At 39.5% G+C, this 16,585-nt stretch overlaps 1 protein-coding gene across 1 annotated transcript in view; it reads left to right on the top strand.

Moving 5' to 3' along the window:
• Positions 1 to 16,585, top strand: part of AIG1 (androgen induced 1) — a 123,462-nt gene that overhangs the window by 40,802 nt on the left and 66,075 nt on the right. The window contains exon 3 of the mRNA XM_030945455.1: positions 6,604 to 6,705. Coding sequence (XP_030801315.1) covers positions 6,604 to 6,705 — 102 coding nt within the window. The remainder of the gene's footprint in view (positions 1 to 6,603; positions 6,706 to 16,585) is intronic.

Below are 16,585 nucleotides of genomic sequence, written 5' to 3' on the forward strand. Positions count from 1 at the left end.
CCACAAGTGTCTTGGGAGATAGGCAGAAAGCTTACCTTTAATTGTACTTATAACAAATTGTGTCAGGGTCACAAGGGGTTTTTTTTGGGTTTTTTTTCTTTGTCATTAGCCATCCAGGAAATGACTGAACTGTGCAGCCCAGCCAAAACCAAAAACACATAGTGTAGGAAAATAAAGTTCCACTGGGTTCATTCTTCGTTTGCATAACATTTCTTGGTTGGACTCATGTAAAAGTGCGAATTGTAAAATTCTTTCTGTTGGCTTTACTTTCTCAGTTTCTCTTTGCTTCCATTTGTAGTGTTTTGACAAAGCCACTTAATTTCTCTTTTGAATAACTATACATTTCCCAACTTGTCCTTTAAAACTTTTCCCTTGACAGGGCCATATGCTGTGCTCATGTCCTCTGAAGCTTCAGAGACAGAGGACAAACACTCAAGGAATACCTCCATAAGTGGGAAGACAGCAGTTTGTTTTCAGCCTTATTTTTTTTCTGCCGCTGTGTATTTGTTCAGCAGTCTTTCAGATACCTGTAATAAGTGAGCTATTCCATATTTCCAGGTTCCAAGGTCTTCTGACAAATCTGAGGTTTCCTTTGGTCTATAATGACTGGACCCTAGATAGATAATCATTACAGACAGATAGAATCATTACAGATTCTAGGTAGGATAAGCTGCAAATGAGAGACTTTTCTGTTCTATATGTTGCTTCATTTTGTTTAACCCAGTACTATTTTTGCAAATCTGTCAATCTTAGGAGGCTCCTGTGCAAAGAAATGTAAATAGAATTCCTGGTGACTGTTTTCTTCCTTGAATTCAAAGCCTTGAGTGTGTCTACAGAGGAAATGGAAGGGTAATATTTATGCCATTTTGCCTTAGGAACAAAGGAAAATAAAGTATTGGGCTCTCTGAAATTTTTGTTTCATGTGAGCAGCCTGTTCAGCCTGGCATGTGAGTATAGGACAATGTCTGTCTCCATAGGAGTGATGAATGATGCCACAAGGAAGGCAACATGAGCACAAGAGCTGGAGTTCTGTTTGAGGCTTATGTAGGTGTGAGAGACCAGAGAAAATGAGTACTGGCTCAGAACAACTAAAGGAAGGGAGGAAGAGGGGCATAGGTAGGATGATACCACACCCCCTGGAGCCTCTAATCCAGACCCAGACTGGCTATTAGCCACTGGCACACACAGGTGTAAAGACTGCTAATATGAAAGAAAGAGAAATGGGAAGAAATTCTGAAAAGTGCAAGATCCAAAATGGTATCAGTTGGATGGGTAGCAGCCCATCAGAAGGGGGATCATCCAGCCCACATCTTAAATGACCAAGTAGACTGTCACTCAGTTGACTGTCTTAGCTGAGGAAAAGGAAGCAAAATAAGAAGAGAAATGGAGATATTTGTTGGAATGGCTGCATGTGAAGCATGGCCACTCTAGGATGAAAGACCTGTTAAGAGAGGTGGTAGGTAGGAGATGTCCTTGTCACCCAGAGGGCTTGTGAAACAGTCATTTCTGTCTGCAGCCAGTGCTGCACCCAGACTGGAGGAACACCCCCTGCACATTTCCCCCCTGCACCTAAGAATGGGAAAGGAGTTGAGGGAAATTTGTCAGGTAGACTGCATTGGTCCTTTTAATTAATCAGGAGCAAAATAATATGTGCTGATAGGCGTACAAATAGTGTCAAGTTAGGTGCAGGCTAAAGCAGTGAATGATCTACAGGGGAAAGTACTGTGAAAGGATTAAAATTATGATTCCGTTTCCTTCCTAAACCAAAATCAATGCAATCAGATAATGGCAGTCACTTCACAGCAGGAATCGTCCAGGATTGGGCAAAAACTGAAGTGGTACTGTGAGTGTTCCATACCCCCTACACCACATCCCACAAGTGGGATTGTAGAAAGGACAAATGGTCTCCTAAAATGGCTTTTGAGACCTCAGGATCCAAAGGTGCCTGATCAACTGTGGGACACTGTGACCAAAGTCAGTGACCCATGGAGAGTAAATGGATGTTCACGACTTACTTACAGCATTTTGTCCCACGACACCTACCATGCCTTCCAGAAACAAAAGGACTGGTGATCCCCAGAACCCCATACATTTTCCTGGTCAGCCAGTACTGGTAGGCCTCCCAGCTATCAGGGAAGTCCTGCTGGTCTTAAAGACCCCCCTGAACATGCATGCATAGGTAACCAAAGATGCCCATGGCAGAGAACACAAAATTAACAGCAGATGGATAATTCCTGCTTTTTAAAACTGGTCCAAGTAGGACTGCGTTTTCTTTTGTCTCTCCTTCTACAAGCATTCCATGCAAAGATGTGGCTGTGAGAAGATGAAGCGGCAACAGGACTGAAGATTTACACAGTTCTTTGCTGCAGTGACTGTTTGTACATGTTTTTATCTTAATATGTTTTGTGATATTTATATTCGTATCTTTTTTGCCTCAGTAGTTTTGCAGTATGTGTATAAATGTCACAGGCATTGTTTTGGGCTGTTTCTGTCTTCTCTCTGGTTGCCACAGCAGGTGGAAAAGATTCCTTCCTGAATTTAGCTTGGAAGCTCAGACAGGATTTCATATGATTATGAAATCAGACTTGTATACCCCTTCCTACCTCCTCAGAACAAGGTATAGAATTACTTTGAACTGAGAAAGAAGTGTACTTTGATGCCAGAGGAACCACATGTAGTAGTGGAAAGCGATGCATGAAGCGTGATTGTACAGAGAAGGGGGTTGACAGAGACTGAGGCGGCAGATGGAAAGTTTTCTCCAGCTGTAAGCAAAGAAGTCCTAAGTGGTCAAGATGTCAGAAGAAAGTATTTTGGATTTGGAAACCAGTGAAGGGTTTAGTAAGGTAGGAAGGTATTTGGTTTGAACTCAGGACTCTGTCTAGAAAAATATGCCAAATAGATAGAAATGGCTTGAGTGTTTGGTATACCTTTAACCTCCCTGAGGCAACCAGACTAAGAACTTTCACTTGATGTAACTTTCCCATGGTGCACCCTGATATTCCCCCTTATCCTGGCATTTGGATCTCTAGCATTGTAATAAGATAATTGACTCTAATATGGACTCTGGGGACCCCCCCCTGAAACCACATTGGTGGAAGGGATAAGGGTGGTAATACAGGAAATGTGTTTGGGTTACAATGACACCTGGACTTGTAAAATTATCAGCTCCAAAATGTAAGGCAGCCTAACTGTTGAAAAACTTATCCTTAAGTTTTCTATTTTTTGGTGAGGTGTGCAATCACATTGCAATAGAGAATCTTAAATTGGACTCATTAGGCCATTTTGGAGCTCAACTTAGAAGTCCAGCAAGTGTCAAAAAATATTTTATAAAATTATCTAATCCTCGATAAATTGTTAGTGAATGGGCAAGGAATATGTGAAATGCTGAACCTCACCTATAGGAAAATGCTGTTTTAAGCAGCGCAAGCTAAAATAAAGAAAATTGCCAACCAGTCTGCTGAACTCTTCCAATCACTGCAGCCAAAAGACTGGTTTCATGAACTCTTCCCCCCAGATCTGATCTGCATCTTTCTTGCCATCTCTGGAACTGAAACAGTGAGGGACGAAGGCTTGCATAGGGTTGAATCCCTATACTCATATTTTTGATCCCTTCCCTAATATTTTTTATTATTGAAGTAGCAATTGTCCACTGTATGATTTCTTGTACTTTCCTCTTTTTCCTGTCCTTTTTTTTCTCCCTCTCTCTGCTAGATTAGAATCCCACTACTGCCACCATGGAAGAAGAAGATCCTGTTTCCCATTGTTCTGGTCTCAGTCATTGTTTTGAGCCTGGGGTAGTGTACTTAACCAAAGGGACAGGGGTAGGGCGTGTCCTGCATAGGTGGAATGTTGCACTGCTCCACCCCTACTGCCCTGAAGCCTGTAGTGCAGCCCCAGAATGGCTACTAGCCACTGGGACAGCAAAAGTCCCACCAAAGGGGGAATGCCCTGAGAGACCAGGGCAGATAAAAGCAGTTGCATAGGCACATGTGGTCACAGCCCACTGTTAGGATTTCACAGTAGCTGAAATCATACTGGAATTCAAGCAATGATTTTTAATATTTCTCTCTTCCTCCCCCCCTTTCTTCTTCTCAAAATCTGGGTAACTTAAGAGTTGGATGGTTTGGAGTTCACTAAGCCAATGCCTTGTGAAATGCTTGATTTTGATTGAATATTACTTTAAAATTAGCCAAGTACCCTTATTTTCTAAAGTTTGTGAATGAAAGTTTGTTGTTAACTTCCTGAGGATGTTGTCTCATTTCTCCTGTGTGCTGCCTTGGGTATTAAAAAAGCATAAGAAACTCATCCTGCAGGTCTGGGACTTCACAAGAGGCAGTGTAAAGAAGCAGCTCAGTTGTGTCATGGTCTGGCACTACATGATCATGTGGGATCTTAGCAAAGCCCAGCCCAAATAAAAAGTCTGCCAGTGGCAAAATGTAAGCATAGTAGAGGGGACTTAAAAGTACCAGACCAACAGTTGCTCATTAATCAAAGTAAACAAATTCAGAAGCAGCCAAAGTAACTATGTTGCAAGCCGTCATTATAATTCCTTTTATCAAAATAGTTAATTTTTATAGTTCATTTTATTCTAATGAACTAATTGTAAAGAAGAGTAAGGTGAACCATTCAGACACTGGAAGGGATCTTCCCCAGGGTGTTGTGTTAAGTCTCATACCAGGTCATCCTCTGGGACAGGTTAGTTCTGTAACACGTTTGGTTTTGTGCACTTCCTTTACCTTATGTCTGCCTTGTGATAGTGCTTTGTAAGCAGCATTTGCCGTCTGTAGCTCCAGATGGTTGCAACCAGCTAGGCTGATCCTGTTCCATCCATTGGCTGACTTTGCTCAAGGGACAGATGGCACGTCCCCTCTTTTCTTGTCTTTACCTCCTTGACAAAGTCTATTGTTTTATTCTGCTCTACACAAAAATCACAGGTCAAAACATGCTACCTCTGTTCTATTCAGTGTAATAAAGTTCAACCTAATCCTGGTTGATTTTTCTTGTTTTGAGACTTCCTTGGAAAAAAAAACCATTATCAATCTTGGTCTTCATGTGCCTGAGAAGATGTTTTTATGCCCCAGTTGATCTTAGCAGGTTCTCAGAGACCCACTGTGATAATACATGACTTCTAGGAAGCCTATAGAGAAGAGGATACTTTGCTTCCATTTTTCCTGCTGTTCAGCTATTCATATCTTGGCACTTACGTGTCAGCAGGTGCGTAAAGAGCTGCACTGTGCCAATGCCAAGACTGACCCAGAAGAGAGATTTCTTGTGGGGTGCTTTACACTTGCAACATTTTCAACATTTTGGGCTGTCCATCATAACCTATTTTTTTTTTCCTGGCCTCTGTGCACTAGTCAAATAGTCCAAGCTTATTCTGAGCAGGCACTGATAGCTGTCGTAACAGATGGACAACTGTGCTGGAAACCAAGAAACTATGTACTGTATGCACACTGAGGGAACAGTGTACTGGTTCAGGTCATTCACATAACTAGCTGGCCGAAGTCTGCGTGTCTGTGGTTAGAACAAGGTGCCATTGATTAACTGAAAACCTCAGTTTTAACTTTCTAAAGTCAGAAGCTAATGAAATAACTTATACTTACACTATTATACACGCTACTGATTTGCAGGATGTGCAGTGCTCATCCCATTTTTTTTTCCTATAAATGATCTGTAAGATCATGAACCACATCAGTTTGGATGTAACTGAATACTTCCCTTCTGTCTCAGTGAAAGTTCTATCTTTTGGCTCTCCATCTTTGAACTTGGATTTAGCATTACTGTTTAGAGAGCCCCTGTAAATGGTCATTGAAAAGCTCCTGGCCCAGGGGTTGGGTTTTACTGCTGTGAACAATAAGCCTTTTTTATTACTAGAAAACTGGGACTCAAATTCAAGGTAAGAAAGCAGTGGTGTTTTAATTAGAAAAATACTTACTTGCCACAGCTAAGGTAAGCTAAAACTATTATTTCTGTACATTTTTGTGTGTTTGTATTGTCTTTGCCTTTCAGACATCAGGATAACTTGAAAGAATATGTGACCACTTTGGCAAAAATTTAGCCTACTGTAAACTTTATCTGATCCATTTGTCCTGTCCTCAGTCTACAGGAAATAATGGTCATTTTCTGGGCCCCTAGTAAATAGTCTTTGAGAAGAACCAAGCCAAATTTCATATTGACAAATGAGCAGAATACTAGACCTCTTCTTTGTGGATCCCAATCCACAGAGAAGTGGATATTTTAGCTGATTTTCCATTTGTTTTCTATCCTGTAAGTGGAGAAACATTATTTATGTGCCACATCTGCTACTAAAGTCTAATATTCACTTGTAATTTGGCCACAGGCGTGTAAGTCAAAAAATTAGATTTTTTTTTCCTGTCTAAAAGTTAAGGAAAGAAAAACAGAAGGAAAGTTAAAACCTCAGTGAATGCAAAGAGTAATCCAGATTGAAACTGTTGATTATAACAGTATTTGGTCAAAGAACAATAATGCCCATGTTTATCTCTAAATCCCTTGCTAAGTGACCCATTTTGCTATCTAAAGAATGCAAGTAATTTTTCAGAAGCATATATTTTAAAATGTCTTGTCTTTTTTTTTTCTCCTTAGTTTGTTGTGACGATGTTTTGGAGCATCTATATCTATGACAGGGAACTGGTTTACCCAAAGCTGCTTGATAATTTTATACCAGCATGGCTAAATCATGGAATGGTGAGTAAAGTAATGTAAACACTTCCTTGCATAAACAAAAGTGTAAGATGCTGATTTCTCTGTGCATGATTCTGCATACTCTTGCTGCTAATCCCCTCAGAAGTGATTAAGGAATGTGATTTGCAAAGAAGAGTAACATCTTTCCTTCCTTGTCTCCTGGAGTCATATTTGAGTCCTTATTAGGTTGAAACTGGAGATTTGAACTTACATGTCCTATATCCCAGGCTTGTGGGGGTCAGCTCTTTCCTGTATAAGGTAACTTTCCCAGAGAAATGTCACCGTGGTCATGAGGAAGAGACTGTTCCATAAAACAGAGGTTCTGATTTTGACAAATCTTGCTCTAAAATGACAGAAACACTTAGTTGAATGTTTCTTTACCAGTCTACCACAGATTAATTCACGATGAAAACCTTTTAGTTAAAATGCTTTTTAAAAAAATCTCTATTTTTTGGACATGGGTGTTTTAAGAAAAATAACTCAAGCACACCAACTTATGTAGCAGAACCTGTATCTGAATATTTTTAATAAAGTGGAATTATATGTATCAATGCAAAGCTTTAAAATTGATGCTTTGGTATTCATAAAGGTAGTTTCTTGAGAAGAAAACTGACCTTTTAATCCCTCTCTGCTATGTGAAGTCAGACATCCTTTCTCTCAACAATATATTTAAATGCCACGGGAAAGTTAAGGCCAGAATTTGCCATCAGGTGCTTTCCACTGTTGATGCAGCATTTGGAGCTGAAAAGTGTCATGTTTGCTTCTGCAGTTGTATCTGTGCAAAATGTTTCAATATTTGTTTTCCTCATCAAGATGTGGCAAACCATTTGGCACTGCTGTTCATCAATAGACGACAGCAGAGTTCTTCCTTCCAGGTGTGTGCAGTTTGTCACCACAGCAGACCAAGATTTGCCCACCAGTGCTGTGCTTGATAAATGGGTCTGTTGTGGAGTGGGGCAGATGACGTTGCTGTTTATTTTGTTCCCCAGATTTTGTGTCCAAAGAGCAGTATGAGAGTTGTTACTGACAACAGGAGCATTAGCTTCTGCTAGATACTGTACTGTTTTATGATGTTTTGAAAGGAACAGCATGATATTATGTGTGTCTAGAGCTGAGGAAAGAGTCTGATGACTCCTGCTATATTTGTTCAGGCTGTCCTCCCTTGAGCTTTGAGGTTATGAACTGAAAACTTGCAAACACTGCTAAACCATGCTCATCTTGATTTTTTTCCGCACAACAAATCAGTCCCAGCTCTGATGACATTTCTTTCAGGTGACATTCCATATACTGGAAGTGTCTAACCCATAACATTTTTCATGAATGTACATTGTGAAGCAGTTGGCAGCAAAAGGCCGTAGGTATTCAGGAAGTCTTCTCTGTGTGCTAACTAAAAGGCAACTCAAGCACACGTTGCTTTGTAGAAATGTATACTTAGTGAAGTATGTGAAGAGGTCTTTTGTTTGAGGTTTTTGGACATCATAGAGTTTGCTGAAATGTATTGTGAACTATTTTAGACTTTTTTTTCAACTTGAAATATTGTAGAAAGCATTTTTGAAAGACTTTTGTAAAGGAATTGGTTTCTGTGTCAGTCTCTATTTATCCGAGTGTTCTTCAGTTAGATCACAAGGGAAGTTTATGGCTGTGGGGCTTTTCACCACATTTAGTACATTCTTTCTGATGTTTTATCTATCATTTTATCCTCACCAGCTTTCATGCTAATTAATTCTGATCCATTGCTCATCATAGTATGAAAGGGTTATTGAGCTACCTTGAGAATGCTTGAACCTTACTTAGTAATAGTTAAAATTTTGGCATGGCAGATTTTAGAGAATATGATAGAGGCCCACTTGGTGAAAGGGTAGGACCTCTGGGAATAATTTTAAAAAGTCAGGATCCCTGGCTATTGCTTTATACTGAAATAAACATTTATTCCCATGTATTCCTGCACATTTTGACAGCAGCTGTGCACATGGGATGATAACTGTTCTGAAAGCAAGGGTGGCCATGCTGGAGCCCAACCTTGCACAACAAAACTCACACAAGAGACTCTCATCTGTCAGTGAGAGGTGGATTGTTTAGCTTCTGTAACGTTGCTGATTGATCCCACTTTTGTGTAATCTTCCCACAGAGTATCCGGTACAGCTCCTAAGGATATGAGGTCGAACGTTACTTAACCTGTGAACACTCTATCCAGAATTTTTTCACAGAAATTTCCCCAAAATATTTCTTTAGCACAAAAAAAATTTTTAAAAAATTGCAGAATTAAAAAGTCTACTACTGTATTATGATCAGCTGTAACAACTTGCTCAAGTGTCAACATCAACCTGCAAAATCCATACATAGAAAAGGAGTGAAAAGTCATGAAATCGGGGTGTACTAACAGCAATCATATTTCCATTAGTAATATGGGCATGTATTAAAAGATTTGAGAGTATTCATACTTTAGAAGCATTTTTAGGTGACTATCTTGAAGGATCTGTGAAGAAGTTGTTTGAAAAGCTCATCCAATTCAGTGCCTTAGCCCAGGAAGAAGTGGTTTGGGCTGAAGAGCCTGCTGCTTTTTAAGCTTATAGTAATTAGCTCTCCTTCTCCTATTTCTTTTCCTCTTTTCCCATCCCTTTTTTGCAGTTACAACACCGTCCATATCTAAACCCCTATTTTCTTGAACACACTGTAATGTCTTGTTAACGCTCAGAGATACCGGTCCTTCACAGCAACGCTTTTTCAGCATTAAAAAAAATCTGAATTATAGAAAAACTTCCTTTCTAGAAATAGGACACATGAGGGAAATTAACCTTGGAAATATGCAGTCCCATTACCAATTCAATTTTAATATTTTTTATAAATGTTCACAGAAAAAGAGGAGAGGCTTATTGCTATGCAGAACCTATTCACCAGAAAATTGCATATAGTTTCAAGAACATCTTTCTTTTACCTATATATATAAAATATATACACAACCCCACACCCTGTATTAGTTACAAATATAATTCCTGTATTTGGGAAAAATCTGTGTATAAAGTGGTGCCTTATGGTACCAGAGAGTACCTCATATGTGCAGATTCATACACTTGTGAAAGGTATCACTGACAGAGTTGTACTGTGCCATAAAACTGATGTATTGCATCATCTCAGTCAGTTCATTAATCCATAACCAATGGTATCACTATGACTTGATAAATGACCGTGGAAATCAATAGCAGGGCTGCTGCTGATTTGACGAACACAAGGATTTAATTTCTGTTTATTATCTGAAGGAGCACATTTGAGTAGCTGAAGCTAAGCTTCTGTCCACAGATATAACTACCTGTCTAAAGAGAGTTGTTGGAGAATAGAGCTGTGTCTTAGCCTTGATCTGTTTCTGAACTGTCAGGTGCACTTCCTGGATTTATTAGTTATGTTGATGAATTCATCTTTGTGGGCTACAGTTTCAGTTGCCAAATTGCTGAACTCTTTCATCAAAGATGTCATTTGTTTTCTGGAGACTGTCCTGCAGTTTGGAACCATATCAGCTCATAATTCCAAATGCATATTTTCCATGGGAAATACTCTTCTCCATTTTCTGATGGCTGGTTATCTGATCTTTATCAGTATGAGGAATTTTTAATTGAAGACTAACCTTTAGTGTGTAAAACGGAAGTATCATAGTAGTAGGATTTTTATCAGCTCATTCTTTGCAACTTTTTGTGCTGGGGCTGGCCAGGTTGATGCATGGATAATTTTTTCAGAAGTTATATTCTCTTCAATATTAGCACAGGCTGTAAAACTAGAGGTTGCCCGTATTCTAACCAATGCCCACATAAACAGATATGTAGACTGAATTAATTTATGCTTGAGCATTGCTGATTTTGAGCCAGGTTACATGGCAGGACTGCCTGCAGTATCTGTCCAAGTTAGCATACCATTTCAGCAAGAGTCCTTCTTTGGTTTTTGCCGGCTCTGTCTCAAATTTGTTTTAAAAATGTGAATAATCTTTTGTTTGTGGGAAGGAAAGCAAAATACAGAGATAGAAATTACTTACTGAGGGGCTGAAATGCTCTGGAGGTCGGAAACAAAATAATATCTTTATATGAAGACCCTAGAGGAGAGGTCAGGAAGGGGGGAAGAGAAATATGCTCTGCATCTGTGGAGTTGGAAAAATGATTATTGTCTGAGTTCTGTGCCACTGCAGTCTATATAAGCTCTTCCAGTTTTGTACTCTGTTATTTTTAAGCTGCTTTTGGGAAATGGGAAACAAAGGCATTTCTAGAAAGACTAACACTCTGGTCTAGTATTCAAGAGAATGCACAAAAACTGGGACAAATAGCAGTTGGAGGAAGGAGAGAAGAAGGAGGAGGAAGGAGCCTGTCCAAGAGACGTATCTCTATCTATTTTACAAGTTGTCTCTCTTTTCTTATCGCTGACTACTCAGCTGAAAAGTTGAGCCCACCAGAGAGTGGTACAATGTCACATCAACAACCTCTCCAATTGTTTGTCCTAGCAGCCTTGTCCAAGGCCTGGTGGCCATGGCTTGTGTGTCTTTTCGTTTTAATGGTGTAAAGGACATAATCCTGTTAGAATGAGTCCGGAGGAGGGCGACAAAGGTGATTAGAGCAATGTAACACCTCTTCTATGAGGAAAGGATGAGAGAATTGACATTGTTCAGCTTGGAGAAGTGATGGCTCCAGGATGACTTTATTCCAGTCTTTTGGTACCTGAAGTGGTTCTTCAAGACAGCTGGAGGGACTTTTTACAAGGATTTATAGTGACAGGACGAGGATATATAGTGACAGGACAATGGCTTCAAACTGAAAGAGGGCAGGTTAGTTAATTAGACATCAGGAAAAAATTATTTCCTGTGAGGTTTGTGAAGTACTGGAACAGGTTGTCCAGAGAAGCTGTGAATGTCTTGTCCCTTGAAGTGTTCAAGGCCCAGTTGGATGGGACTCTGAGCAATCTATCTAATGGAAGGGGTCCCTCCCTATGGCAGGGTGGTCGGAACAAGATGATCTTTAAGATCCCTTCCAATCCAAATAATTCTGTGATTTTATGAAAGTTGTTTCTCTGGTGTAAATCTTTTTTCCTTGATGATTTTACAAGAACAATAGAAAAGGCATGCAAAAATCAAAATCCATACTGATCTGAACATAAAGATTGGAATGTCCAAAAGTGGTGAGTTATTTGACAAACCCATCTCTCCATTAGTCACTGATCAGGTGATACACAGTGGTCACTCTGATGTATGAATAAGGAGATACTCTGTTTTTTCTCAGGGTGTTTCTCTCCATGTAGGCCTAAAAGTCCTTTTCAGCAATTGCTAATTTGAAACAGTGCATTCCTGAGGATGCTTTCCTAACATAGCACGTCCCATGGATAGGCTCTGCTTGTGAAATGTAGTGCACCTTCGTAATGCTTCATGCTTCTGCCTAGAAGATATTTACATTTTTCTGGGATTTATTCTCTAAATCCAATAAATATGTTTCAAGGATAATACAACTCAAGTGCTCTTCTTAATTTAGTTACAATATTTTCATATGTTATGTGTGAATAAAATTTTCAGTGCTCCAGGAAGGTGTTCCCACTTTCTACATAAGTTGCAAAGTTTTCTGATAAAAATCAGGGAAAATTTTAAATTTAATTTCCAACAGACTAACCACTCCTAGATGGCTATTATTTAAACATCTGATGGAGAGAATAGCTATTGAAGCTGGTTGCCTGGGGACTCAGGATATTTGCAAAACCCATGAAAATAATGTTGAATTTGTACACTTTTTGCATGTTTGTGCTGCAGTTACGTGGCTCCATCTGTTATGTCTCCTCATTATCTGCCAGTTCCACCACTGGAGCGTAACTACACTGGTATCAATTATCTCCCTGCTCTGGGGAGAAAAACAGCACCAGCTTAAAAGATTTTCTTTTCTCTTACTTATGTGAAGGGCTTGGAAATTGGTGGTATGTCAAAACCTTGATAGTATAGCACCGGAAAATTGAGAGAGGCTGCTAGGGTGAAGAAGTCCTTGTTGTCTAAATGGCATCCTCTGGGGGCATTAGGAAATCCCCTTTACCTAACACAGTAACAGCACAGCAGTTTTTGTGAAGTGGGAAGCTGGCCTTAACCATGTTACATATCTGCCAGAGAACACTCATCAGGGTAAGGTGAAGACAGCTTTTTAACTGGACACAGATGCTGAATTTTTCCAATTGTTTGCTATTTCCACTAATCTGGAGAAAACCCACACAGAGGCTCCTCCTGATATAAACGTCCCTAAACCTTAGTAACAAGGAACCTTTTTTAAAACATCTTCAAGCACTTAATAACAGCAAAATCTACAAACCCTATTCTGGGTGTGAACATTGAAAATGAAAGGCCTGAGAGCTGAAATCCCCAGATGAAATCTCTTTCAAGAAGTTTAACCACCTTCTGTTGACAAGGTCACGTAACTCAGTCTGCTAGCAGAGAGCATGAGAGCATCTAGTGTCAACACCAAGTCGCGGAGTTACAACCAAAGGAAGCGGGAAGGGGAGAGAGCCAGTGAGAGAGCATAAAAAGGGAGGTTAGGGAAAGATGGTTGAATGAGAGGAAAAGACAGGCAGGAGGAAAGAGAGGAATTAAGTAGTCAGCTGATGCTGTTCCAACTCCTACCTAGGGGAAAAAACAAAGAAAAATAACAGATGAGGCAAGTGAATAAAAAAGGAGCCGCAGAATAATGTAGACAAGCTGGAAGAGACTCAAAATGGTAAAAAGGACTTCAAGGGGGAGGAGGAGGAGCAAGAGAGAAGCAAGGAAATAAACAGCAAGATTAAATGAAGAGTATGTTTTCTTCCATCTCCTCACTGGGTAGACTTCCCTGAGATGTATTAGTTTGAGGAATTGAGAGCAAGGAAATGGCTTATGGGTGCTGCTCTGAGGAGGAGAGTTGTTTCTGTTGCTGTTGGATGTAGGTTTACAGGTCAGGTAAAGTAATATTTGCTCAGTGACATAGCAGGAGCTTCAAAACCTTGGAAAAATTTAAGATTAAAACCATCTGCAGCCACGCAAGAGTATGAAGCCTGTGTTCATATAAAACATCCTGTGCGACATTTGTAGAATGACATAGATGTCCTTGCATCTGTCTGTATTTTTATCTGGCAAGGCTGTACATAATCTTGATAATCTGTTTGACTCTCAAAACTAGAGTCCTTTGTTTAGAAAAGAGCCTTTTTTTTCCATATCAGCTGTGAAATGTGAAATGCATTGCATATTAAAACAGATGCACTTTGCTGAGGGTTGCAGGTGAGCTGGAAGGTCACGTATTTGAAATACCAGGGGTAAGGAGGTGTTCTGTCTGTATTTCAGACTGCCCTCCTTTAACAGGCAAAGCTAGGTGTAACTCTGGAAGTAGTAATTATGCTGATAGTAATAATACTGATAATGAAAGCTTAAAGCCAGATTTTCAGCTGAAGTTGCTCATACAAATGTTTGTTGGAGTGATTACTATGAGCACAAAGCAAATAACCAAAGAAAAGCCCCCAAAGGACACATGAAGGGACTCTTAGCCCTTCTCTGAGTGTGAAGTACTGAGCTTTGTTTCCTAGAAGCGGAGTTTGGCCCTGGACTGTTAGGTTTGTTGTTACACCGGCAGTGATGTGGGGTGGACATGCATTTGGTACAGTCACATAGTTCTGACAATATTAGGCATGCTGGTTTTGTTTTAACATTCACTTTTTGTGCAGCTTACATTGCTTGCCATAGTTGCTGCTGGAGCTGTGCACAGCTCTTCTGTAATGCCTAAGATGGTACATTTTCAGGTGCTACTGCACCATTTATCAGATATATATTTACAGGTTATAAATGTAAATAAATATTCAACTTTAAAATCAGTGCAAAATGCATTAATAAGTAGTATGCTTTTTCAATAAAAAATATATGTGCTTTCTTCTCTCTGCTGAATCAAACACTTGTTTATCTTTTAACAGAATAGGTTCCTGGTTTCTTCCCTGAGTTTTTTTCCAGAGAGCATAGGCAGATAGTAGAGTCAAACATTACGGGATAGATTGCTATGATTAATAATAAGTATATCCAAAGTCTTTTATCAAGAAAAGAGAACATTTCACTGGAAAAAATTAATGTATTGGAGGAGGATGGGTTATATTGATGAAGGTTTAATAAGTCAGCTGCCAGCTACAAGTTATGTACTCTAATAAACACTCCATACATGAGCATCCTGGAGGCTATCACGATGAAGAGCTTTGTCTCCTTAGCAGGTCTCACAAACATAAGAAAGGATGCAAATATCTCTTTGAAGGTATAATAGTTTAATAGGCATTTATTGTATACCTTTGTGTATTTAAGGGACTATGTTTTGCCCTATGATTACAGTAAAATGCAGTATTATGTAGCCTTGGACACACCGATTACCATTAGCACCCAGATAAGAATTAGACTTTGCATACAGTAAAAGTGGGACTGTACTATATTGTACCCACTTTACTAAACTGTGCTGTTAGTGTTCACACATGTGGCAAATATGACTTAATCAGACCACAAATATTTTGCAGCATTCCATGGTATCTCATTTATTTGTTTAATGTGCCACTATAGCAACTGAATTCCATCCTTTTAGATTCTTTTTTTCACAGACCTATGATCTACTTGATTGAAGCTTGGCAGACAGCTTTTCCTTCAATTGAAGGCATATGTACTAGCTCAGTGACCAGATTTTTACCTATTTATCATTGTTGGAAAGAGGGTTATTTCACATGGACACAATACCAGAAGAATCAGCAGACCTGGGGAAGGGAATCTGAGCCCAAAAGTTTATATGCTTTTTCCAGCCCTTGAAGTTGATGAAATAAAAAATACTGCTTCTCCCTGTATCCAGAGATCATTATTGCTTCAGGAAAACTAATACAAGGAAATATTTTGACATTGTTTTTGTAAAAAATTACCACTTTTTAGAAGTAGCTTTTTTCTTTGTTAAATGCTATCTTCTACATGTCTTTGTATTTGGAAACAGACAGCATTTCTGCAGAAGTAATTTCATATTCAGATGATTAATATGTTGAAATAGTGCCACAGCAGTAGTGTTTTATACATGCTGATAGGCAGAAATCAAGAATTTGGGAACAACCTTGGGACCTCTGCTCGTGGAAGACTAAGCTTTAACAAAACCTGTTATGTTCAATCCTCATATTTTAAAATTTCCCACATAGATACAAAGAAGTAAAAACAGTGTACATTTTTAGTAACTGGAGGTAGCACAGAGAATGTTTTTGACAGATGTGTAAGCCATTGCCATTAGTCATGCAGTTCCACAACTATCCCTTCTACCTTTGGATCTTTACGTAACTCACTGAAGTTCCATCCTGGTGCCCTACTCAGGAAAAGCCATAACCTTTCAGAGGTGTCTTGTTTCTGCCAGAGACCACAAGTCTGACTAAGGTGACCCTTTCCTTCCCTTTGACACCAGAGTTATCTGAGCAGGAAACAACTCTTACCATGGAGAAATAGCAGATGGTGTGGTGTCTCAAAGTAGCAAAAGGCGGACGAGTGGCGGACCAAAAGGCAGACCAAACACGATTTGCTCTTTCATCTCCATTGCATTATTAACTGATACCCTTCAACTCTTCACAGCTTGCTTTCTCTTCAAAACAAGGAATGCTGCATGTTTGAAGTGCTGCTTTTAAACCCCATTTTTATATTTCTATTTTTATTCCTAGATCTGGTTTACTAAACAATCTGAGGGAAAATATGTAATGTTTGATCAAAAGCATTTTTTATGTCTTCATAGCTAGTGCCTGTGTTTTGTGGGGCTTTGTGATGGTAGCTGGAAAACCACTGCTGTCTGTCAGAGGGTTTATGGTACTGTGCCTCTGATTCTGGCTGTGAGGTATCCCAGGCGGGGCTGGGCTGCTGTGCCAGACC

The sequence above is a fragment of the Camarhynchus parvulus genome, chromosome 3, assembly GCF_901933205.1.
Source record: "Camarhynchus parvulus chromosome 3, STF_HiC, whole genome shotgun sequence".
Taxonomy (NCBI): Eukaryota; Metazoa; Chordata; class Aves; order Passeriformes; family Thraupidae; genus Camarhynchus; species Camarhynchus parvulus.